Raw genomic sequence first — 26,783 nt, forward strand, 5'->3', positions numbered from 1 at the left:
ATCAGTGTAATGCCTGGATTGTGTTTATTATTGAAAGGATAACATTGACTATGGAAATCCACCCTGCACTACAGTATACTGTCAAATGAAAAATGTACAATATAATAAACTTAAAATAGTAATCACTAAAATACATACATTGGTCCAATATGTAAACACATACTTCAAGTAGTAGACTATAAGGCCTAACACATTCACAGATAAAATGATAAAAATACAGACAGAAAAAACTATTCCGAAAATTAGGCTAACCACGCTTCTTTTCTTTCATTGAGTGAGTTTTGTGGGAGAAGGAGGAGGGGGAGGAATTTATTTACATTTGATTTAACTAGGCAAGTCAGTTGAGAACAAATTCTTATTTACAATGGTGGCCTACCCCGGCCAAACCTGGACAACGCTGGGCCAATTGTGCGCTGCCCTATGGGACTCCCAATCACAGCCTGTTGTGATACAGCCTGGAATCAAACCAGGGTCTGTAGTGATGTCTCTAGCACTGAGATGCAGTACCTTAGACCGCTGCGCCACTCGAGAGGGGGAGGAGGAGGAAGAGGATGGTGAGGAGGAAGAGGAAGAGCAGGGAGGAGGAGGAGAGAGAGAGAAACAAACAAAGCAAGGTGCAATGGGAGGGGTTATGACATAGCTGTAGGGAGGTGAAACTAAACAGGAGATTTACATGATGATACACTGGAACTTGGTACTAATTCACTAGACCTGAAAACACCATACTGGTAAGTGGAAAGACAGAAATACCTAGACACAATAGAATACATGCAATGGGCTTTTCTAGTTTTTATGTTACCATTGAGGGATAGTTGAGTTTATCTTAACAAAAATCCGATTGTGAAGATAAAACACAGCACAAAATGTGATATTAGTGCATAATTTAATACTGCACTTGAACTTATGGTTTAAGGCTATCGAATGTGTTGAGGTACAGTACTTTGTGTACTTAGTGTGTAGATAAACTCAGCAAAAAAAGAAATGTCCTCACTGTCAACTGCGTTTATTTTCAGCAAACTTAACATGTGTAAATATTTGTATGAACATAACAAGATTCAACAACTGAGACATAAACTGAACAAGTTCCACAGACATGTGATGAACAGAAATGGAATAATGTGTCCCTGAACAAAGGGGGGGTCAAAATCAAAAGTAACAGTCAGCATCTGGTGTGGCCACCAGCTACATTAAGTACTGCAGTGAATCTCCTCCTCATGGACTGCACCAGATTTGCCAGTTCTTGCTGTGAGATGTTACCCCACTCTTCCACCAAGGCACCTGCAAGTTCCCGGACATTTCTGGGGGGAATGGCCCTAGCCCTCACCCTCCGATCCAACAGGTCCCAGACGTGCTTAATGGGATTGAGATCCGGGCTCTTCGCTGGCCATAGCAGAACACTGACATTCCTGTCTTGCAGAAAATCACGCACAGAACGAGCAGTATGGCTGGTGGCATTGTCATGCTGGAGGGTCATGTCAGGATGAACCTGCAGAAAAGGTACCACATGAGGGACAAGGATGTCTTCCCTGTAACGCACAGCGTTGAGATTGCCTGCAATGACAACAAGCTCAGTCCGATGATGCTGTGACACACCGCCCCAGACCATGACGGACCCTCCACCTTCAAATCGATCCCGCTCCAGAGTGTAACGCTCATTCCTTCGACGATAAACGCGAATCCGACCATCACCTCTGGTGAGACAAAACCGCGACTCGTCAGTGAAGAGCACTTTTTGCCAGTCCTGTCTGGTCCGGCGACAGTGGGTTTGTGCCCATAGGCGACGTTGTTGCTGGTGAGGACATGCCTTACAACAGGCCTACAAGCCCTCAGTCCAGCCTCTCTCAGCCTATTGCGGACAGTCTGAGCACTGATGGAGGGATTGTGCGTTCCTGGTGTAACTCGGGCAGTTGTTGTTGCCATCCTGTACCTGTCCCGCAGGTGTGATGTTCGGATGTACCGATCCTGTGCAGGTGTTGTTACACGTGGTCTGCCACTGCTAGGACAATCAGCTGTCCGTCCTGTCTCCCTGTAGCGCTGTCTTAGGCGTCTCACAGTACGGACATTGCAATTTATTGCCCTGGCCACATCTGCAGTCCTCATGCCTCCTTGCAGCATGCCTAAGGCACGTCCACGCAGATGAGCAGGGACCCTGGGCATCTTTCTTTTGGTGTTTTTCAGAGTCAGTAGAAAGGCCTCTTTAGTGTCCTACGTTTTCATAACTGTGACCTTAATTACCTATTGTCTGTAAGCTGTTCGTGTCTTAACGACCGTTCCACAGGTGCATGTTCATTAATTGTTGATGGTTCATTGAACAAGCATGGGAAACAGTGTTTAAACCCTTGACAATGAAGATCTGTGAAGTTATTTGGATTTTTACAAATTATCTTTGAAAGACAGGGTCCTGAAAAAGGGATGTTTCATTTTTTGCTGAGTTTATGATTTGCTCTGTAAACTGGAATAGCAGGAGTGTTGTCATACTGTCATTTTTTACTGTACAACATCAGATGAGATAACATTCCTAGAACTCATCATAGTTTCTCAGATATCAACATTGGTGCTGTTCCTGTTGCATTAGAGGAGAGGCTCGAGGCCCCAAAGCGGTCTGGTGGCATAGCCTCTTTTCCTGCAGCTGTTCCTTACCCCAGGGAATCTCCAGACTGGTACAACAGTGGAAAGATGAAGGCATTCAATAATAAAATGTGATGGTTTACAACAGGTAAGGAAGTAATGCTTTGAGATGTGTAGTCGGTGTATTGTGCTAGTCTGAGTTTGTTTCTGTGGATATTTTTTTACTTCTTCAAATATAGCATTTATTCATATAGTGTTTTTTGTATGTTGAGCATTTTTCAGAGATGCAGAAGATGCAGAAAAGTGCAGGCACATTCCCACCATACCTACTGTACCTAACCATACTGTACCTAACATACTGGAATGAACCAGTACAATACATTCATCACTGTACACAATCAGCATTCAGGATTAGACCCACACGTTGTATAATTAAGCAATAAGGCACGAGGGGGTGTGGTATATGGCCAATATACCACGGCTAAGGGCTGTTCTTAAGCACAACACAATGCAGAGTGCTTGGATACAGCCCTTAGCCGTGGTATATTGGCCATATTCCACAAACCCTCAAGGTGCCTTATTGGTATTATAAACTGTTTACCAATGTAAAAATACATGTTTTGACATACCCGTGGTACATGGTCTGATATACCACGGCTGTCAGCCAATCAGCATTCAGGGCTCGAACCACTCATTTTATAAAACTACAAAAAAACACTGTATTCACTATGTACATTTTGCTCAGCGGGCAACTCTGTCTTTCTTGATTCTCCACAGTGGATGTGATTCTGGATCCTGATACGGCTCATCTCTCTCTCTCTCTCCTCCTGTCTTCAGACGGGAAACAAGTGACACGGAGAGACCTGAGAAGAGGAGAGCAAAGAAAGAATCTTCCAGACTACTCAGCATAATTTAATCTGAGCGTCAGTGTCCTGGGAAAGGAGGGCTTTTCCACAGGGAGGTGTTATTACAAAGTAATGGTGAAGGGGAAGACTGACTGGACATTAGGAGTGGCGAGAGAGTCCATAAACAGGAAGGGCAGTGTTTTACTAAACCCTGAGAATGAATACTAATTGATATAGCTGAGAGATGGGAGCACATACAAAGCTCTTGGTGACTCCTGTTCCTCTCTCCTTGACCCCAGGGTTGGGGTGTACGTAGACTACGAACAAGGGTGGGTATCCTTTTATGATGTGGGAGCTCAATGCCATATCTACTTCTTCATGGGCTACAACTTGAAGGCATCAAATTGTATAACAGCCTTAATTTTGCGAGACCCCAGGAAGAGTAGCTGCTGCCTTGGCATAATAATATCTGGAATCAAGGTGAGACCCAAGTGCAGACTGTGTGAAGTAACGATGTTTATTGTAACACCAGGGGCAGGCAAACGACAGGTCAAGGCAGGCTCAGGGTCAGGGACAGGCAGAGTTCAGTAAACCAGAGGTGGAGCAAAGGTACCGGACGGCAGGCTCAGGGTCAGGGACAGGCAGAGTTCGGTAATCCAGAGGTGGAGCAAAGGTACCGGACGGCAGGCAGGCATAGGTCAATAATCCAGAGGTGGAGCAAAGGTAGGCTCGGGGTCCGGGACGGGCAGAGTGGTCAGGTGGGCAGGTACAAGGTCAGGACAGGCAAGGGTCAAAAACCAGGAGGATGAGAAAAAGAGATGCAGGGAAAAAGACAGGCGCTGACAGGACGAACGCTGGTAAGCTTGACAAATAAGACGAACTGGCAACAGACAAACAGAAAACACAGGTATAAGTACACAGGGGATAATGGGGAAGATAGGTGACACCTGGAGGGGGGTGGAGACAAGCACAAAGACAGGTGAAACGGATCAGGGCGTGACAAATAAAACCATAATAAATACAAATACAAACTTTGCTGACACACTCAATCCATACTTCAGCCCAGGGGTCAATCACAGTCGCAATAAAGCCCCACTGGTCATTTCTCCTGTCAATCACAAAGACTAAATCTACACTTCAGGACATATGTAAATGTATATATTTATTTAAAATGTCTGTTTATCTAAATACATGTTACAAATATCAAAATCTATGTAAAGTAAGTCTACTCACATACAAGGAACTATGTAAAGTTTCTGTCTAATAGTCAGCTGTACATTGATTGGTCGTTTATCATGTTACCTATTCAAGCAGTTTGAAGGCATTTGGACAAGGCATTGGGATGTTGGTTTAGACACCATTCATCATTAAAGCACTGCAGTGGTCAAGAGATGACTGCTCTTTCAAGAAAAGAAAGATAATACACATTCTTAGATTAAAGCGAGTAAAGTCATATAAGTTAGCACATTTAGAGAATTATTTTAGTAATTAATCATAATATTATTATTAACCATTATGTACACAGGTGATGTTACAGGTATGATAAGGTATCCAGACTGGTAGAATCTTCTCACTCCAAAGTCAGGATTCTAACATTTCGGAGTCAGGATTCCTCTGTTCCACGTCTTTCGGAACTGCAACAAACAGAGGAAAAACAAATCACCAATGACATCACAATTCAATCCCTGTGGGTATTCAACCTGGCTCCAACACAATCACTCACTCCCATCCTTAGGCCTTAGGTCCTTGACCTGTTCATATACTGATAACCTTAATGCCTGTGACAATGAGGCTGATTAATACTAGCTACAACAGTTAATTATGATTCTTACCTTACTGAACAGGGTTCCTGTTTTGTGGAAGATGGAAGGTTTCCTTGAAGTGAAGGGTGGCTTGGTGAGTTCTACTGGGTTATTTGGAAGGGGAAAGGATTCGTGCTGGGACAGAGGTAGCATCCAAGTAATCTAGCAGCTCCTGAGTAATATCAAATCTATAGAGAAGAGAACCCCTTATAGTGTTACAGAGAACACTTAACACCTGCAAACGTAGCTCACCTCAGAAACAACTCGACAACCCCCGATTTGGTGTTGAGAAAGACATTTGCATCCATAATATTATAGGAGTTTGGGGGTACAGTATGCTGCTAATGACTGTTTTGGCAGAGGAGACAGAAACTCACATTTTGTTGACGTCAATCCCTGCCTCTTTCTCCACCGTCTCGTCTGTGGCCTCCAGGTCACCTGGAATAACCTTGTGCTGGGGAGGAAAGAATCTATGTACTTATTCATACCAGAAAGGTGTGTCTACAGGAGAAAGTATTTTGATGTAACATGTTACATAAGCTAAGTTAACATAATAGGACATTGAAGGCAAGGATACACTAGGTGGTGTACAGTGCCTTCGGAAAGTATTTAGACCCCTTGACTTTTTCAAAATTTTGTTAGGTTACAGCCTTATTCTAAAATTGCTGAAATTATTTTTTCCTCATCAATCTACACACAATACCCATAATGACAAAGCAAAAACATGTTTTTAGACATTTTTGCAAATGTATTAAAATGTTAAAATAGAAATGTCAAATTTACATAAGTATTCAGACCCTTTACTCAGTACTTTGTTGAAGCACCTTTGGCAGCAATTACAGCCTCAAGTCTTTTTGGGTATAACGCTACAAGCTTGGCACACCTGTATTTGGGAAGTTTCTCCCATTCTTCTCTGCAGATCCTCTCAAGCTCTGTCAGGTTGGATGGGGATAGCTATTTTCAGGTCTCTCCAGAGATGTTCGATCGGGTTCAAGTCCGGGACTATGTTTAACCTTTTTTTGGTTACTACATGATTCCATATGTTTTATTTCATAGTTTTGAGGTGTTCACTATTATTCTACAATGTAGAAAATAGTAAAAATAAAGAAAAACCCTGGAATGTGTAAGGTTCTGTATTTATTTTCTTAGTCAACCTTGTGTTTTGTTTCATTGTGTTCTTGAACGTAGTCCTGTCTTTCATTTTTGTTCATTGATTTCACCTGTGTTAGTTACTCACCTGGTCTCATCAGCTCCTTATTTAGTTCAGTTCATTCTGTTTGTGCCTTTGTGAGGTATTGATCGTTTTGACTCTACTAAGCCTTTTCCTAGCTTGTTTGTGAGAACCAGTTATAGCCTTCAGTCCTAGTTTTGATTCACCTGCCTGTTTGCCAGCTGTGTATGACCATTGCCTGCCTGTGACCACGATTGCTGCCTTCTGCGAAGGCGAAATAAAACACCTGCCGCGCTCTGCACGTGAATCTACACCTTTTTCTCCCTGAGTATTCATTACAGAATGACTAGGTGTGTTCAAACTGGACTGGTACAATGTGTCAAAAAATACCTTTGACCATAAGAAATAGAAGTCCTTTGGTTTTCTAAAAAAGGAGTTTAATTCATTCATTGCCCATTGCCGTGTCCCTGGTTCTGATTGGAGGAGATTTCACCTTTGACCCCAAGTGTCACTGGAACTTCCTGGATTGCGATATTGGGTTGGGAAGCCATACCAATGATAGACTCCAGTCTCAATGGCTACAGTAGAAACAATAGAATAGTCCTCAGCCCTCCCAGTCAAACAAAGGTCAGGTGCGGCTAGCTGTATTCAGGTTCCTCAAGGTATGCTCAGGTAAATGCCCCCCCCCCCCTCCTCCAGGAAGTTACAGTAACACTTTAGGTCAAAGGTGAAATTAAAAATAGTGTTCCTGTGTGGAGTATCACGATCCTGCTGGGAGAATACAGGAGATGGGAGGAGCACTGTAAATCACTACCAGTTCACACCCTGGACTACACCATACTCCAAGGTTTCACCCACACCTCCATAGCATTATAAAATGTTTTAAAGTCATAGGTCTGCAATTATAACAATTATCAGTAGTATTTTGGACAGAATAATGATTGTATCTATAAAACACAAAAAAAGCACATACAATAGGAGCCAATCAAAAAAGTTGGGTGTGGGTGGAGCTCTGGTTGAGGTAGTGATTGGGATTGCTTTGATTATGTCTGTCACGGTTCCAACTGAGGTTTCCTTTGTTATTGTTTCCACTATCGTGGCTGATGCTGAGGCTAATGACAGCGTCACAGTTAGAAGCTAGGCTCTGGAAGGGGCTTAGAGGTTGTAGGGTTGTACGTTCTGAGCTAGCCACCATCTGATGCGACTCAGCTAGCAGCCTCTGTAGACGATTGGTGGAAGAACACTCGTCCTCCTAGGAATACAGACAAAAGATAATGAAGTTTAAGACCGAATTGTTTATGTCCATGATGCATAGTTATTATGAAGGCCAGGAGTTTTTCCTGTCAGGTTACGTGGTCCACTCACATCATCTACAGCTGTAGAAAGGCTTCCCAGGTTGCCATTGACAACACCTTGTTGACAGGCGGTTGGTGGAGAGGCGGAGTCATTGGCAGGACTGGGGCTCCTCCTACTCCGAGAAGAAGCGGAGGGGATATCCATGTACACACAGGTGAGATCACCTTGGCTGGGAAAGCAGTCAGTCAATCATTTAATCAGCCAATCAATCAACCAATTGCTATCCCTGAGAGAAATGTGAGGTCAACATAAAAGAGTGTACCATTCTTTCTCAGTATAGTCTTTCCCTACCAGGTGGTCTGAGTCTTTCAGAGCTCTGGGGCTGATGTACACCAGCAGTATGGAGGTGTCCTCCATTAAACACAACTAGAAGCTCTATCCCTGTCCCTGTCTGAGAGTTGTCTGCTTCAGATGGGGTAGGTTCACTCTGTTCCTGGCCTTCAGATGTACAACTACACCTACAGCTTTGCCCTGCCTGTCCGTCAGTCATACTACCAGAGCCACAGCTTTGCCCTGCCTGTCCGTCAGTCATACTACCAGAGCCACAGCTTTGCCTGTCCGTCAGTCATACTACCACAGCCACAGCTTTGCCCTGCCTGTCCGTCAGTCATACTACCAGAGCCACAGCTCTGCCTTGCCTGTCCGTCAGTCATACTACCACAGCCACAGCTTTGCCCTGCCTGTCCGTCAGTCATACTACCAGAGCCACAGCTTTGCCCTGCCTGTCCGTCAGTCATACTACCAGAGCCACAGCTTTGCCTGTCCGTCAGTCATACTACCACAACCACAGCTTTGCCCTGCCTGTCCGTCAGTCATACTACCACAGCCACAGCTCTGCCTTGCCTGTCCGTCAGTCATACTACCACAGCCACAGCTTTGCCCTGCCTGTCCGTCAGTCATACTACCACAGCCACAGCTTTGCCCTGCTGTCACGCCCTGACCGCAGAGAGCTTTTTATGTCTCTATTTTGGTTTGGTCAGGGTGTGATTTGGGTGGGCATTCTATGTTCATTTTCTATGTTTTGTATTTCTTTGTGTTTGGCCGGGTGTGGTTCTCAATCAGAGGCAGCTGTCTATCGTTGTCGCTGATTGAGAATCATACTTAGGTAGCTTTTTCCCACCTGTGTTTTGTGGGTAGTTGTTTTCTGTTTAGTGTTTTGCACCTGACAGGACTGTTTCGGTTTCGGGTTATTCACTTTGTTGTTTTTGTTTAGTGTTCAGTTTTAATAAAAAGTCATGAACACTTACCACGCTGCGCTTTGGTCCAATGATTCCTCTTCATCCGACGACAACACCCGTTACACCTGCCTGTCCGTCAGCCATACTACCACAGCCACAACTAGCTGTATTATAGGAGCCAGGTCCTGTCTGTCCCTTAATCCTACTGTTACACCCATATTCAGGGGACTCCATCCTCTCCACCAGAGAACCGGCATTCGTACTGATTCCCCCCTCACACAACGCTTCCCTGCATTATTTTCCTGACGATCCCTGATGGCTGTAGTGCGATACTCTGTCCTTACTGCTAACTTTACCAGAAGTGTGACTCAGCGAACCCACATTCCCGCTGTTATTACCACCAAAATTCCCGCTAACTCCACTCTGACTCTGTGTCCCTCTACCTTCTTTTCCTGAAGTTCCCTGGTGGCTGTAGTTCGAGACTCTGTCGCTAAGGCTAACTTGATTGGGAGAATTGAACAGCCTCATTTCGTTGGGTAATGGAGTCTACAAGGTGTTGAAAGCGTTCCACAGGGATGCTGGCCCATGTTGACTACAATGCTTCCCACAGTTGTGTCAAATTGGCTGGATGTCTTTGGGTGGAGGACCATTCTTGATACACACAGAAAACTGATGAGCGTGAAAAACCCAGCAGCATTGCAGTTCTTAACACAAACCAGTGTGCCTGACACCTACTACCATACCCCGTTCAAAGGCACTTAAATCTTTTGTCTTGTCCATTCACCCTCTGAATGGCACACATTCACAATCCATGTCAAGGTTTAAAAATTCTTCTTTAACCTGTCTCCTCCCCTTCATCTACACTGATTGAAGTGGATTTGACAAGTGACATCAATAAGGGATCATAGCTTTTACCTGGATTCACCTGGGCATTCTATATCACGGAAAAAGCAGGGGTCCTTAATGTTTTGTACACTCAGTGTATTTCCACACTATGAGGTTGGAATAATACTGTGAAATTGTGGAAATGATGATACCACCCTTTTAGTGTAAGAGCTGTTTGAAAAGACCGTCTCAAATTTCAGCCTGTTGTGGTGGGATGGAGTTTTGGCCTGCCTGGTGACAAAATGATTGCTTTCGAAATTGCTCTTTGCTAAGAATTTTAATTGAAAACACTCAATTGTTAAATGTATCCACTATTATTTCATACAACCGACAATAACTTTTTTGGGGGGGGGGTACAGTCAATGTACAGTCACTCGATAATAAGATGGAGGACCTCCAATCGCGAATTTGCTACCAACGGGACTCTTGAAACTGCAATATTCTTTGCTTTTCTGAAACATGACTCTCGGACAAGATACCGCCCATGACTATCCAACTCGATGGATTCTCCATTCACAGGGCAGACAGGACAGTGGAGTCTGGGAAATCGAGGAGGGGAGGAGTTTGCCTCTACATCAACACCAACTGGTGTGCTAACTCCAGCGCGGTGGAAGTGTCGACCCACTGTTCACCCATCTTGGAATACCTGATGGTCAAATGCTGACCCTTCTACCTCCCGAGGGAATTTTCAGCTGTTATCGTGACTGTTGTATACATTCCACCTCAGGACAAGGAAAATAACAAGCTGGCACTTAATGAACTGTACAAGGCTATAAATAAGCAAGAAAACCTACATCCAGAGGCTGCTTTTCTGGTTTCCGGCGATTTAAATTCCACGTCACTAAGTCACGTGATGCCCAACTTCCATCAACACGTCTCCAATGCCACTAAGGGCGATAAAGTCCTAGACCACTCTTATTCTACCCACTAGCAAGCATACAAGGCCCTCCCTCATCTCCCATTCGGCAAATCAGATCATGACTCTATACTACTGCTTCCTGTTTACAGGCAGAAACACAAACAGGAAGTACCCGTGACTTGCTCCGTTGAGAAATGATCACCAGAATCAGAAATTATGCTACAGGACTGCTTTGCTATCGCTGATTGGAATATGTTTAGAGACTCCGCTGATAACATTGTCGAGCTAACCACCTCCGTCACCGGCTTCATGTATCGGCAACATTGTCCCCAAGGTGAGAGTTCGCTGCTTCCCCAATCAAAAGCCCTGGATTAACACAGAGGTTGGCGCTAAACTAAAGGACAGGGCTACCGCAAACAACCCTGAGGACAGGAATAAGTACAAGGAGTCCCGTTATGACCTCCACAGAGTCATCAAAGGAGCAAAAGGACAATATACGAATAAGGTGGAATCATAGTACACAGGCTCTGATGCCTGCCGCATGTGGCAGGGGCTACAGTCCATTACAGATTACAAAGGAAGACCCAACAGTGATCTGCCCAACGATGCCTCTCTACCAGACGAACTCAATGCAATTTATTCACGCTTTGACAACAACATTGTGCCGGGTGTGAGGGCCGTCACTGACCCAGTGGATTGGGTGATTTCGCTCTCTGAGGCCAACGTAAGAAAGGTCTTTGATCAGGTTAACTTCTTATGGCTGCAGCCCGGCGTCGGTACACTTATGACAACAGCCACTTCAAGTGCAGGGCGTGAAATTCAAAATATATATTTTTTTAAATATTTAACTTTCACACATTAACAAGTCCAATACAGCAAATGAAAGGTACACATCTTGTGAATCCAGCCAACATGTCCGATTTTTTAAATGTTTTACAGCGAAAACAGCACGTATATTTATGTTAGCTCACCACCAAATACAAAAAAGGACAGACATTTTTCACAGCACAGGTAGCATGCACAAAGCCAACCTAACTAACCAAGAACCAACCAAACTAACCAACAAACAACTTCATCAGATGACAGTCTTATAACATGTTATACAATAAATCTATGTTTTGTTCGAAAAATGTGCATATTTCAGGTATAAATCATAGTTTACATTGCAGCTACAATCAGAAATTGCACCGAAAGCAGCCATAATAATTACAGACACCAACGTCAAATACCTAATTACTCATCATAAAACATTTCTGAAAAATACATAGTGTACAGCAAATGAAAGACAGGCATCTTGTGATTCCAGCCAATATTTCCGATTTATTAAGTGTTTTACAGCGAAAACACAATATAGCGTTATATTAGCTTACCACAATAGCCAAAAATACAAGCCATTTCCCAGCAGTAAAAGTTAGCGATCGTGACAAACCAGTAAAAGATATATAATTTTTGACTAACCTTGATATTCTTCATCAGATGACAGTCCTATAACATCAGGTTATACATACACTTATGTTTTGTTCGAAAATGTGCATATTTAGAGCTGAAATCAGTGGTTATACAATGTGCTAACGTAGCTACTATTTCCCACAACGTCCGGATATTTTTCTGACACTTTTTCTGACACACATATTCTGACCAAATAGCTATTCATAAACATAACTAAAAAATACATGTTGTATAGGAAATGATAGATCCATTAGTTCTTAATGAAATCGCAGTGTTAGAATTCTAAAAAATAACTTCATTACGACATCCAGCTTCGGTATAGCTAGAGTACCCAAACGTTGGGCGCGGACGACTAATTCACATGTACGACAGATATATGAAATAGCATCATAAAATGTTTCTTACTTTTGCTGATCTTCCATCAGAATGTTGGACAAGGGGTCCTCTGTCCAGAACAATCGTTGTTTGGATTTAGAACGTCCATTTTCCCTCTTGAATTAGCAAGCACACTAGCCAAGTGGCACGAATCTCTCCATCGTCAACAAAGTCAGAGAACGGAACACGGCAAAACTCCCCAAAAAATTTCAATAATCTGATTAAACTATATTGAAAAAACATACTTTACGATGATATTGTCACATGTATCAAATAAAATCAAAGCCGGAGATAGTAGTCGCCTATAACGGCAGCTAAACAGAAGGCAAATCCAGGTACCACCTCGCGCTCTCCAGAAAACCGGAAATGGGGGACACGTCATACAAAGAGCTTGTACTCCACTTCAGACCAAGATAAACACTAAATGTCTTCTCTCACCGCCTCTTGACATCCAGGGGAAGGTCTATGAAGTGCATGTATACTCATACGTATCATGCCCATTTATAGGCAGGAAGTAGAACAGAGCCTCGATTTCAGACTTTCCACTTCCTGGTCAGGAAGTTTGTGCCAAATTAGTTCTGTTTGACTCACAGATATAATTCAAACGGTTTTAGAAACTAGAGAGTGTTTTCTATCCAATAGTAATAATAATATGCATATTGTACAAGCAAGAATTGAGTACGAGGCCGTTTGAAATGGGCACCTTTTATCTGGTTACTCAATACTGCCCCTGCAGCCCAAACAGGTTAACACCCACAAGGCCACGGGGCCCGACAGTATTCCAGGGCGTTCTCAGAGCATGCGCAGAACAGCTGGCAGGCATGTTCACTGTAATTTTCAACCTCTCCTTGTCCGAATCTTTAATCCACACGTTTTAACATGACCACCAACATTCCTGTCCCCAATAACTCTAAGGCTTCATGCCATCATGACTACTACCCTGTAGCATTCACTTCTGTAATCATGAAGTGCTTTTAGAGGCTGGTTAAGGCACACATTAACTCCACCATCCCAGACACCCTACACCCACTCCAATTTGCATACCACCCCAACAGATCCATAGATGACTCAACCTCAATTGCTCTCCACACTGCCCTCACCCACCTAGATAAGAGGAATACCTATGTGAGAATGCTGTTGACTACCGCTCAGCGTTCAACACCATTGTCGCTTCCAAGCTCATCACCAAGTTTAGGACTCTGGGTCTGAACACCTCCCTCTGCAACTGGATCCTGGACTTCCTGACAGGCCGACCCCAGGTGGTGTCATGACGTTTCCCTGTTGGTGAGGTTTATGACCCCCCCATAAATACCTTTCCCCCTTTTCTCTCTCTACTCTACAGAATGGACTCTTGGAAAGCCCTTTGTTAACGTAGAGAGAGTATGGTAACATCAAAAGGTTGGGAACGGAACAATATTTCTGTAATCCAACCAGTTGAAAGTATCCGTTGGTACTTAAAGAATATGATGTCAGATCAGTTGTTGCCCGAGACATTATTACTGATGATAGGACGACATAAATTGTATCTTGGAAAGTCTACACATTCTAGTTATTGGATTCACATTAAATTGTTGTGCAATTTAAATGTTTAAATATGAAACTATTTGTGAAAAGATTAAATGTAATTTTGGTTTTTAAAATGAGAGAATTGTTTTCATAAGTAAAATATGCTCACGCAGTGGCCACGCCCAAGTGAAAAGGCATTGGTTGGAAAATATGAACCAACGCCTTTTCTACATTTCTATAAGAGCCCCCGTGACCCAATTCATGGCAGACTAAGTCAACCCCAGCGTGAGCTGTGGTTGCTAATTGTTGAACGACTACAACCTAACGAAATTAACATTGTGTTCCCGATGACGTGAAGACTGATGTCCATACATTTAAAAGGGCTAATTTCAACGTGGAGGTGAAGATCGCCACGCTGGAAGGATTAATTTTGACTACACCAGAAAATAGCATGAGTTGAGCATGGCAACTTGGTATGAACATTGAACTTTTATTCACTAAAGAAGTGATACATCCTAGACGTTGAGTTATCAGCAGCAGCTGTAAACGTGCATGGCCTAGGAAAGGACGGACAATCTCTTCAGAACGACAGGGTACTACAACGTATCCGTTCTACCACACAACGACAGACTACAACGTATCCGCCCAGAAATATTCTTCAAAGGACAAGGGAGATCTCAGCTGGGCAACCCAGCCCTCCATCTTCGACCAATCTATCAATGTGCAACTAAGAGTAAATATATTTCTTGCATTCTCCTTTTCCGAATGGGCGATTATTTAGAATGCATAAGATTCTGTATTTACGATAGCATAGCTTTATAAGGTCCGATAGAGACCCAATCCTTTTGTTCCTCAGTTTTCCCGCTCTTTCATTCAAACCCAACTCCCTTTCTTTGTGTAACCAGCCATCATATCGGTTTCGGAACTATGCCTAGAAAGCCAGCATCCTGGAGTCGCCTCTTCACTGTTGACGTCGAGACTGGTGTTTTGCGGGTACTACTTAATTAAGCTGCCAGTTGAGAACTTGTGAGGCGTCTGTGTTTCAAACTAGACACTCTAATGTACTTGTCCTCTTGCTCAGTTGTGCACCGGGCCTCCCCCTCCTCTTTCTATTCTGGTTAGAGACAGTTTGCGCTGTTCTGTGAAGGGAGTAGTACACAGCGTTGTAGGAGATTTTCAGTTTCTTGGCAATTTCTCACATTGGAATAGCCTTCATTTCTCAGAACAAGAATAGACTGATGAGTTTCAGAAAAAAGGTATTTGTTTCTAGTCATTTTGAGCCTGTAATCCAACCCACACATGCTGATGCTCCAGATATTCAACTAGTCTAAAGGCCAGTTTTATTGCTTCTTTTATCAGGACAACAGTTTTCAGCTGTGCTAACCTAATTGCAAAAGGGGTTTCTAATGATTAATTAGCCCTTTAAAATTATAAACTTGGATTAGCTAACACAACGTGCCATTGGAACACAGGAGTGATGGTTGCTGATCATGGGCCTCTGTACACCTATGTAGATATTCCATTAAAAATCAGCAGTTTCCAGCTACAATAGTCATTTACAACATTAACAATGTCTACACTGTATTTCTGATCAATTTAATGTTATTTTAATGGATGAAAAAAAGTGATTTTCTTTCAAAACAAGGACATTTCTAAGTGACCCCAAACTTTTGAACGGTAGTGTACCTGTCTAGGTTGGAACTGTTGCTGTTAAAATACAATAAATAATTTAATTCTGAACTGGAATAAACTGATTGATCACATCACATAGATGTAGCCCAGAAAACACATATACACACAGTCCAAATGAGAGGTGTGTGGCTGGTTGAAGTTTAACAAGCATGTCTATTCTGGGCTCAGTTTTTGACACTGTTTCTGTACTTGAGAACCCTGACTTGCATAGGTATGTGGTGCCAAACTGGATCAGAACATCTACTGCTTTCTCAGTCAGACAGGAGACCGCTTCCTACTGTAGATGAGCAACCCAGAACTGTGAGTGTTCGCCTCAAAAAGTATCTTGCTTCAATCAGTTTATTCCAGTTCAAAATAAAAATGATTACTTGTATTTTCAACAGCAAACAGTTCCAACCTAGACTTGTTTTCAACAATAATTTCTACAGTAAAATGTACAGTAGGCCTGATAATTTTCATCTTCATCTGTACTGTTTCTTAGGGGTGCACCATCAGTAGCTAGCTAACTTGCTTTGGCTAACGGGGGTTTGCTTGAAAGATAAACTCACATCTACTCCGATAGGACTCCCTTATTTCTGCTTATCATCACCTGTTATAAAATGACAACAATGCCTTGGTAGTTTACTTATTTTTCCACTTTCGAAGCACTGTTTCCTGAAGCGTTCTGCCCCGTTCTGAAAGAACTCACTTGGTTTACCGTCATATCGTGCCTGGATATTTGGCCAGGACGTGTCGTTTTATTAATTTGTTCGTTTTTGAGACTCATTACTAAGCACTTCCCCACACAAAACACATTGTGGGCGCTCCTCGTTATTTCTCAAAATGTGTATGAAAGAGACAGAAAGTCATCACTGTATTTGCGTTTCATGACGATTGGGCTCAGTCAGAACTTGTGGCTAGCTTGAGTCCATTTCATGACAGAGGTGAGTGATGGCGAGCGGGAATAACAAGTCAGTGGCTTGAACGACTGCGCTGCAGTGTGTGGGTCGCGGAGTGATCTTCAAGTAAACTGCAGAAAAAAGATCCGGTAAACCGCGAAGCACAGGGGCATCTCCCTCTACCACTCGCGCAGCAGCCAAACTGAGCAGAGACCACTGCTAAGCAGAGGACGCACTGAACGGAGAGCGCAGTTCACTTGGCCAAATCAATTCCACTAATTAATGAAGTAATTATACATTTACGTCGCGACCCATACTTTAAGAAACGCTGGTGTAACGCAATAAAAAATAAACTTGTGATGGGTGCGGACGATTGTCAAGGCATACATGTGAATGCCTGTCGTATAACGTCAATATAAAACCATAATAGGAGTTACATGTGTTAGATATTTTAAACTTTATTTTTCATTGCATTGTAAAGTTATATTAAATGCAATTTAAGCTATTTCTTTGACAAATTGTTTGTCTTTTTAGAAGTGTTAATGCAGGCAACTAAGACAACGCCTACTATTTATTGCCGTAGACGTGCGTGCGTTCCAAGAGGCATTGACAGGACCCCTAGCCAAATCAGGCATTAGGTGTGAGCCTGAAGCTGTTAAAACTAGTGGTTATAACTAAGCATTATTCTAATTAAACGATTTGTTTTAACTTTACTTAATAATGCTTACGGTTTTGTTAAACAGTCAACAATAATAAGGTCGTTTTCGAGGGGTATGTTGTCTTTCCGTTGATTGACTTGGAGGTAATGCTAACTAGCTACTGCTGTATTACATTGACTGCGCCGTTAGTTAGTATAGCTAGGTACCTAGCCAGCTATGAATGAAGTCTCAGCCAAGAAACTAGGCAGTTGTCAAAAATATTAGCTAGCTCACCAGCTCTTGAAGCTAGCTCGCCAGTTACCATAGCGATCTAACTTGTAGCTAGTCTTGGATATATCCTAGCTATGATTGTCTGTATGATTGGTCACCGTTTACAATAAAATGTTACCTTCCAATTTTGTCTGGCAAAGGCACCAGAATATAGGCATCATGCAAGTTAGCAATTTAACGCAATTGCTGGCAAATTATGTCTGACAGACTGAGTTTCAACAGCAGATGTAAGGAAATTGTCATACAATTCTACCTATCTTTGACTTCGTGAATGAATATCAATCATCTTTGTTGCTAGAGATTGATCCTCAGCCTGTTAGCTAGCTAAGACCGAGGTACACTACATGACCAAACATATGTGGATACCTACTCTTTGAACATATCATTTCAAAGTCATGGGCATTAATATGGAGTTGGTCTCCCCCATTTTGCTGCTATAACAGCCTCCACTCTTCTGGAAGGCTTTCCACTAGATTCTTGAAACATTGCTGCAGGAATTTGCTTCCATTCAGCCACACGAGCATTAGTGAGGTTGGGCACTGATGTTGAGCGATTAGGCCTGGCTCGCAGTCGGCGATCCAATTCATCCCAAAGGTGTTCGATGGGGTTGCAGTTAGGGCTCTGTGCAGGCCGGTTAAGTTTTTCCACACAGATCTTGACCAGTCATTTCTGTATGGACCTCGCTTTGTGCACAGGGGCATTGCCATGCTGAATCATGAAATGGCCTTCCCCAAACTGTTTCCAGAATGTTGGAAGCACATAATCATCTAGAATGTAATTGTATGCTGTATTGTTAAGATTTCCCTTCACTTGAACTAAGGGGCCTAGCCCAAACCATGAAAAAACAGCCCCAGACCATTATTCTTCCTCCACCAAACTTTACAGTTGGCACTATGCATTTGGGCAGGTAGCGTTCTCCTGGCATCCGCCAAACCCAGATTCGTACATCGGACTGCCAGATGGTGAAGCGTGATTCATCACTACAGATAACGCGTTTCCACTGCGCCAGAGTCCAATGGTGACGAGCTTTACACCACTCCAGCCAACGCTTGGCATTGCGCATGGTGAGCTTAGGCTTGTGTGCAACTGCTCGGCCATGGAAACCCATTTCATGAAACTCCGACGAACAGTTCTTGTGCTGATGTTGCTTCCAGAGGCAGTTTGGAACTCTGTAGTGAGTGTTGCAAGTGAGGACAGACTATTTTTTACACGCATCAGCACTCAGCGGTCCCGTTCTGTGAGCTTGTGTGGCCTACCATTTCGCAGCTGAGCCGTTGTTGCTCCTAGACGTTTCCACTTCACAATAACAGCACTTACAGTTGACCGGGGCAGCTCTACCAGGATAGAAATTTGACTAACTGACTTGTTGGAAAGGTGGCATTCTATGATGTTTCCATGTTGAAAGTCACTGAGCTCTTCATTAAGGCCATTCTGCTGCCAATGTTTGTCTATGGAGATTGCATGGCTGTGTGCTCAATTTTATACACCTGTCAGCAACGGGTGTGGCTGAACTAGCTGAATCCACTAATTTGAAGGGGAGTCCACATACGTCTGTATATATAATGTATGACATCATGTAGCTGCTTAGCTGAAGATGGGGGTGTTGGCTAATTTATTGAGTTGCAATGTCACTGCAATAGCAGCAGCAGCACTATTCTGTCAAAAATATATTGCAGCAGTTTATGTGGTGAAGTTTGGTGTTATGCATCCATGTTGACTGACATGGCAGGCCATGACTGACAGGCATCTGTTTTCAGTGCTTTGACAATGTATGTTTGCTGTCATCAGACCAATCCATTGTTGAGGGTCCAGGATCATGACTAAGCCATGTTGTTAGTGGTAAAATACTGATTGTCTATGATTCTCACTGTTCGTTCGATTTGAAGGCATACTTTACCTAATTAACCTTTTTCCCCTCAGTTCAGATAATCGATCATGGCTACTACTGAGAATGCAGAGACAAGTTTACCAGAAAACAAAGGAGACCATCATGGGAGTGCTTACCCGAACACAAAGCACCCAACGAAAGTCCAGTACTGTGGAGGTAAGTGTATGATTGCGTCCAAAATGGCACGCTATTCTAGTGATCTATAGATGATCATGGCCAATTCCTAAAACATTGTTTTGTAATGTCACATTATTGTCAAGGTCTAACACTTCTCCATGTACTTTTTTTTTTGCAGTGTGTTCCTTGCCAACAGAGTATTGTGAGTACATGCCTGAGCCAGCCAAATGCAGGCAGTGGCTGGAGAAGAACTTCCCAGATGTGTTTGCCAGAATGAGTGTAGGTGAGTTCCATCAGACAGTCTCCCACTCCCTCCCTTATTTTTCCTATCAGGAAGATGGGTGCTGTTATATTAAAATACTTTATTTTTTTTCTTCTGCCTTACTGGTCCGGTAGGAAATGTTCCCAAGCAGGACACCGGCTGTGAAGAGGCGCCACCTGTTGGAGAGGAGGAGGAGAGGAAGAAGCAGAAGAGAGGTCTGAGTTCAACTCTTCAGTTTTAGTTTTGGATTCTTAAAAAATGCTTCCTTCCTCCTCAAATCCTAACCCAGTGTTTCCCGGCACACTCTTCAGGGACCCTCTAGCCGGTCTACATACCTGTTATATTCCAGACTATTGTTCTAGTCATCAAGCTCTTAATTGGCAGTTGCGGTGCGTGTGTAAAATTACTGGGGTAGCCAAGCCAGGAAAAATACATATTACAACCTATGTGTAGTGATAATTGCATTGTTTGCTCTGTAACCCGTTAGGCAAAGACAAGTCACACAGTGGCTGAATACATTTAACCACACTTTTGTTTCCTAACAAAACCGGAGAGTAGTGTCTTTCCGATGATGTCCACAATGCAAATATTGCATATAATACTAATGTTACTGTCCCCACTACAACAACAAAATACTTAAATACATGTAATTTTGTCCTTGACACATTTTAACTGAAATAGTATAGAATTACATTCATTCCTATGGCGGACTGCTCCTACTAGAGTGTGCCAATATTGCCGACTGGTGTCTTCAAAGCCTCTCAATGGCCAGTACGTAGCATCAGCAATACAGGGTTAATATACATCATTGGTCGGACTCCAGCAAGACTAGCTGTTGCCATTGGCGTCAGCTATGGGGCATCCTAATAAAATATGTCATACGCTTTTTGGCCTGACAGTATCAGATACATGGGCTACACCTACTGAGACAGAGGGGTGCTGTTTCCCTCGCTCTGATGAGACAATATTTTTGTTTTTTTATAATTGTTTTATTGGTCAAATTTTTGGGAGTCCTGGCTTCCCTTGGCATCCATGACTACACACCACTGTTCATTGGTTGAGTCCGGTGTGTTAGTGCTGGTATAGAACAAACGTGCAACGGCTAAGGGTGTCTGAGGACTGGTTTTGGAGACTCCTGTTCTAATCTGTTTGTTCTGACTGTCCAGGTGGCAGAGGACAGATCAAACAGAAAAAGAAGACTGTGCCTCAGAAAATAACAATAGCTAAAATCCCCCGCGCCAAGAAGAAATACGTCACACGGGTCTGTGGAATGAACACATTTGGTAAGACTACTGACTGTCACACACACCTTTACTGTAACCACCTCTTTAAAGACATGGACAGACCAGTAACCTTGTTTTTTTTGCTTGTGACTGTGGATGTCCTCTCTGCAGACATTGACCTTAAAGAGGCTCAGAGATTCTTTGCTCAGAAGTTCTCCTGCGGCGCCTCGGTGACGGCGGAGGATGAAATCATCATTCAGGGAGATTTTACAGAAGACATCATTGATGTCATTCAGGAGAAGTGGCCTGAGGTAAGAAAGCTGCGTTTACTCTCCCACGTCACATAGATGATGGAAAATAGTTACAGTAAATAGAAAGATTATCCTGTGTGTACCTCAATGAGGGCTGTCACTAGTTGCCACAGTCATAAACCCTGCCCATTTCTACAATTTATTTTCTTAAAATGTGATTTTAAACTTAACCCCACTTCTAACTTTATGCCTAACCTTAAACCCAAAAAGCTAATTGTTTTAATTTTGTGGCTGTGGTAACTAGTGCAAAACCTCAATGAGACATCACAGCCCTACACACGCTCTAGCCATCTGTCTTTCTGTCCGTTGTAGGTGGATGACGACAGTATTGATGATCTTGGAGAAGTCAAGAAGTGAAGACCCGACATGTGCTTTTAGTGAGAATGGATGTGACCTGTAACAACAACAACAATAACCTGGCCAAATGTACTTATTAACATTAAAAAAGGAGTCTTTTATATCTATTTTATTTACTGTATAGAAACTGTAGACTCGGCCACCCCACTTGGCATTTTTCAGTTTTTGATAGCTGCTCTCTTGTTTGCCAAAGGTCTGGTCTGATGATCTGAATCCTTCCAAAACGCTTTTCACTCGGCAAGCTTGTAGGGTAATAAATGTCGGTCTCAATCACTTGTTCACGCTTTAGTCCTTCATCATATCACTATGTGTATGTACACGTCTCACTCTACTGTCTGCACTGTGTTCATCCTGCCTTTGTGTAATTTAATTTCATAAGACACATCTTCGACACATCTGTGGTCATTCTGTGGGCAAGGGGCAGGGTCATCCACTCGTGCATTTTACCAGTAAGTCTATGGTCTAATGAGTCTTCTCAAATAATCCATTGTCCTAAAACAATGATAAAAAATACATTGGTACGGGTCAAGGTCTGAGAGTAGCTCACTTTGAAACATCATCATTCGGAGTGTTTTCCGTTTCGTGCCTACTGAACATGACCCTGTTTTGTGACCTTTATTGTTTTCTGGGAACCCTTGATGTCCCTTATATACCCATGAGTATAATATTTCCACCAGCATAATAGTTTTATAATGAAGCCATAATCCCTGGGCTGTTAGTGTACACACGCAGAGCCATTTCCCTATGGACAAATAGCACCCCACAAGAGAGAACACACTCCAAGTTGTTGGCACTGGAAGATCGTTTGCATGAGCACAAACAATAAAATCCCTGATCCCAGGAGGTGCGTAGTACACCCTATCTGCAGGTTGAATCTTCAGAGGGGGGAAAAGTTGCACACAGACGCTCTCTAGTCCGTAGCGTATCGTTTGACCCATGGCGAACTTCACTACTATGGATGACAACTGCTGCGCCTTCGAATCTCCCATTCTGGACCTGGTCCTGCCTCCTATCCTAGTGCTGGAGTTCATGTTTGGGCTGATGGGGAACATTGTGGCTTTGTGGATGTTTATCTTCCACATGGACACCTGGAAGCCCAACTCTGTCTACCTCGCACACCTTGCCGTGGCTGACTCCATCGTCCTGTTCTGTCTGCCCTTCAGAGCCGACTACTACAGACGTGGCAAACACTGGATTCATGGTGATGTCCTGTGCCGGCTTATGCTGTTCCTGTTGGCGGCCAACCGTGCCGCTGGCATCTTCTTCCTTACTGCGGTGGCCGTAGACCGTTACTTCAAGATCGTTCACCCTATGAACAAGATCAACCGGATGGGCCTGAACTATGCTCTGTGGGTGTCTCTGGGCCTGTGGGGCCTGATCATCGCTGCAACCGGGTACCTGCTGGCCAATGAACACTTCTTCTACCGCAACAACCGGACGCAGTGCGAGAGCTTCAACATCTGCATGGGCTTCAGCCCGCTGTCTACGTGGCACAACACCTTCTACGTAATCCAGTTCTTCCTGCCAACCACCATCGTCACCTTCTGCACCATCTGCATAACCTGGCAGCTGAAGAGCAAGACGATTGACACCGGAGGGAAGATCAAGCGGGCGGTGCAGTTCGTCATGGCCGTGGCACTCATCTTCATCATTTGCTTCTTCCCCAGTACGGTGTCTCGGATCGCTGTGTGGATCCTCAAGGCCTGGTACAACGAATGCCGGTATTTCCAAGAGGCCAATCTGGCATTCTACACCTCTGTGTGTTTCACCTACTTCAACAGTGTGCTGAACCCCATCGTATACTACTTTTCCAGCCCGGCCTTCAACGGGACCTTCCTAAAGCTGTTCAACAGACTGCTGGGGAGGAAAGAGGAGGAGGAACAGTCAGCCTCGCCTGTGAATGGGACCGGGATCAGCAGTCCGAACACAGTATCAGGGAGGATCTGAAGTGGTAGTTAGTCACTTCTAACCACTGATCCAGGATCTGGGCCTGGGCATGTACTCGCAAAGTGTCTCAGAGTAAGTCTTATTCATTGTGGTCTAAAATACAAAACTGATCCTAGATCAGCACTCATACGTTGAGACCCTTTGTGAATATGGACCCAGAAGTATCTGACTGTGGTTATTTCTACTCCTAGTGCAAGGTTCCCCAACTGGTGGCCCACAGGTGAATTTATTTGTCCCCCCAAGTTTTCTGAGCAAAACAAATCTATATATATATTTAATTTTTTTATTGTTGTTGGACATAAAATATTGTAAAAACACCAGCAAAAATAAATCAAGTGATTTTAATTATGGATATCTGTTCCAAAGAATTCCCACACATAAAAGACAAATACAATATATATATGATCATATGTAAATGTAAGCAAGGTTTGAAATGATTGTTTTATTTATAGTTATGTTCTGGCCCCCTGACCATGCTCAAGAATAAATCTGCCTGCGGCTCAATCTAATTGATGTTCCTGTTCTAGTGGAATATTGTTATCTGTCAGTGACCACGTTTACATGCGCACAGTATTCCAGACAGTAGCTCATATCCCGATTAAGGTCTTATTCGGGATAAGCTGTTTACATGCACCTTTGATATCCCAGTCATGAGTATCCGTTTAAACATGAATAAACATAATATTCCTAATTTAAGTATATGGGTTAAATGGAATAGTATCTGAAATATGGACACGGACTGTAAGCCTGTAACCTCTCACATGTAGACTAATATAATATTAACTCCTGCAGAAATATGCATATCTTGCAGTGAAATTATAATTATATTATATGTACATTTTGTCTAGGGAACAGAAGTGAGAAATATGATTTATTTATTTCAGCATCTCTTGAGAAAATGTTAATGTGCTTGTAATGTGTTATCTTTGACACTGTTATGCAAGCAGATAGTGTTTCAACAAAATAAAATATGCAGCCAAGACGAACTGAAGTCTTATCAGAAACATGTTTTGTAGTTTTTCTCAGCTTATCATTTCCATAAAAACGGTCAAACTGATGACATTTGGACATTTTGCACAGGACCGATCGTACCACTTTTTAGGAGTTTTCTCCCCAGTCCCTAAACGAAACAGACAGACAACTTTACCGGTGTTAACTAGATTACTAATGCATTCATTCTATCGATGTGAGACATTATTCTGGTTAGCACTCCTTTATTTAGTCTTCTGGGGCAAAAGGTTATGACAGAAGAGAAGCTGCATGTATCAAACTATTGACAATGTCCTACCAAATGTCGGGAATTATAGTATGGCTTACCAAATGTCGAAAATGATAAGCAGAAACGTGTCTAAATTAGGGGTGAAAGTAGCCAGTAGTAAATTATAGTAAATTAATTATAGGCAAAATTATTACGTAATTATCGTGGCTCGAACTGCGCAGGTAGTCTACATTTTGAAGTGATTTGTTTGACAATCAGATGAAAACATCATCACACAACACCCCATGATATGCGAAACTGAGCCTGTGTAGACCGCAAAAACAACAGTAAACGGGATAAAATGTTTGCGTGTCACAGTATCCCATCTTATATCAGCATATCCCAGGCATGCATCAACTCAAAAACAGAATACTTGAGTATCCCGAATAATAAAGAGATATTGGTGTGCATGTAAACATGGTCAGTGAAGAATCTCGAACCAGACGTGAAGGAAGCTAAGGAGGGTGGAGATAGGCATTCTTCTCTGCAAACGCCTATTTTAACATTAAAGATAATCATTTTTGTTGCTGTATATTGGTTGCTGTATATAGCCAACAACCAAATGTTATGTTGATGTTCGATAGCTGAAAGTACAAATAAATAGGTTTGAACAATTAACAATTTGCATGCTGTATAACACGGCAATCATTCATGTAGTATTTCATATTTACAATAGTTAGTCTTTGATTTGTTTTTTTATATGCTTATGATTAAAGTAAATTCTTTGTGAATGAATTGTCATTTCCACAAAATATTTCCAGAGGGATTATTTACAATGAAAGTCTTACTTGTCGAATACAATGACTTTCCAAGTGATACAAATGTGTTTTGTGAGGCTGTCTAGGTTTTTATAAGTGCTCAGCAATGCATGAATAAGTGTTGTAAAAAAGATCACAGATAATGTGGAATATTTAAGTGTTTGCATAAAAGCACATTTCATTGCTTGTTGTTTTATAATATTTACAATATGATTTTAGCAATCACTCTACATTTAATTAACACACCCTTTGATTATATTTGGGCTATGTTTATTATGCCTGTGGAAATAACACAGTGGATGGATGGATGGATGGAGGGAGAAAGTTCAGACGAGGATGCTTCCGACTGACGTCAGTCGGGGGAAGGGCTGGCTGCTGAAGAAAACTTGCGGCGCAGGGTTTGGGTATTGTCGGGCGTACTGCAGCGTCTACCTGGTTATCTTAATCGTTTCGATCAAAACAAACAGTGATTTATCGACAACGCTTCAGGTAAGCAATAGATGTTTTTACATAACACGCATATCCCCATTGTTTTTCTTTTTATGCAATGGAAAGCTGCCTAGCTAGCCACTGAAATTCCGACAGGGAGGGAAAGAAGCGAAGGCATCGGGAATTAAATCCACTGGTCCAAAGCAGAAGTGCGTAGCGGGTTAGCTAGCTAGTTATCTCCGCAAGTGATTATTCTCTAATACAATACATAAGTGGATGAGAGCATATAACGTACTTTCAATAAAGCAAAATTGCTCAATAAGGTTGTAGCTCGCGCTAGGTGTGTCAGCTAGCCAAGCAGGCGTCAGTCACATTCAGAACCGGATATGCCATCATTCCTATGTTCTAACCAGCTGGTGGCTAGTAGTAAATACCCAGCTAACATAAACTATTAAAAGTAACCTATCTAATATCTATCAATATCATCACTCAAGAGCCATATAGCTAGATAACTTATAGCCATTATGGAAAGTTGCAATGAGTGCGGGTGTTGACTGGGATGAGGAGAGATGCACCTGCTTGGAGAGACTGACTAAATTGAGGTCAGCAAAGGCAACTTGTATCCATCCTCAGTAAAGCTGTACTGTAACTGATGCTTTGGTCAGCTAGCTAGATATTTGACTAGCAAAAGCAAACCATTCCTCAATCATTACTTGAACCACTGTCTATCTATTTTACTT

At 42.7% G+C, this 26,783-nt stretch overlaps 2 protein-coding genes across 6 annotated transcripts; both read left to right on the plus strand.

Annotated features, from left to right (window-relative positions):
• Positions 1–16,829: 16,829 nt before the first annotated feature.
• denr (density-regulated protein) lies at positions 16,830–21,921 on the plus strand. 5 transcript variants are annotated; one of them, XM_038989730.1, is made up of 7 exons: positions 16,830–16,851; positions 19,414–19,537; positions 19,677–19,781; positions 19,886–19,975; positions 20,927–21,043; positions 21,155–21,294; positions 21,607–21,921. In XM_038989730.1, exons 2-7 carry the CDS (start codon positions 19,429–19,431, stop codon positions 21,649–21,651), a joined length of 606 nt encoding a protein of 201 aa, XP_038845658.1. In that variant the 5' UTR covers positions 16,830–16,851; positions 19,414–19,428; the 3' UTR covers positions 21,652–21,921. The 5 variants fall into 5 exon arrangements, with proteins under 5 accessions (XP_038845658.1, XP_038845655.1, XP_038845660.1 ...); XM_038989727.1 differs by lacking the exon at positions 16,830–16,851 and adding an exon at positions 17,173–17,366; XM_038989732.1 differs by lacking the exon at positions 16,830–16,851 and adding an exon at positions 17,173–17,366 and having other exon boundaries at positions 19,895–19,975.
• A 115-nt stretch (positions 21,922–22,036) lies between these two features.
• Positions 22,037–23,842, plus strand: LOC120044960 (hydroxycarboxylic acid receptor 2-like). The gene has a single exon (XM_038989726.1). It carries the CDS (start codon positions 22,588–22,590, stop codon positions 23,596–23,598), a length of 1,011 nt encoding a protein of 336 aa, XP_038845654.1. The 5' UTR covers positions 22,037–22,587; the 3' UTR covers positions 23,599–23,842.
• Positions 23,843–26,783: the final 2,941 nt, after the last annotated feature.

Source organism: Salvelinus namaycush, chromosome 3 (genome assembly GCF_016432855.1).
Source record: "Salvelinus namaycush isolate Seneca chromosome 3, SaNama_1.0, whole genome shotgun sequence".
NCBI lineage: Eukaryota > Metazoa > Chordata > Actinopteri > Salmoniformes > Salmonidae > Salvelinus > Salvelinus namaycush.

Coding starts and splice junctions, on each gene's coding strand:
- denr (XM_038989730.1), top strand. CDS start 19,429: ATGGCTACTACTGAGAATGCAGAGACAAGTTTACCAGAAAACAAAGGA. Junction 19,782..19,885: donor GTTTGCCAGAATGAGTGTAG/GTGAGTTCCATC, acceptor TCTGCCTTACTG/GTCCGGTAGGAAATGTTCCC. Junction 21,295..21,606: donor TTCAGGAGAAGTGGCCTGAG/GTAAGAAAGCTG, acceptor TGTCCGTTGTAG/GTGGATGACGACAGTATTGA.
- LOC120044960 (XM_038989726.1), top strand. CDS start 22,588: ATGGCGAACTTCACTACTATGGATGACAACTGCTGCGCCTTCGAATCT.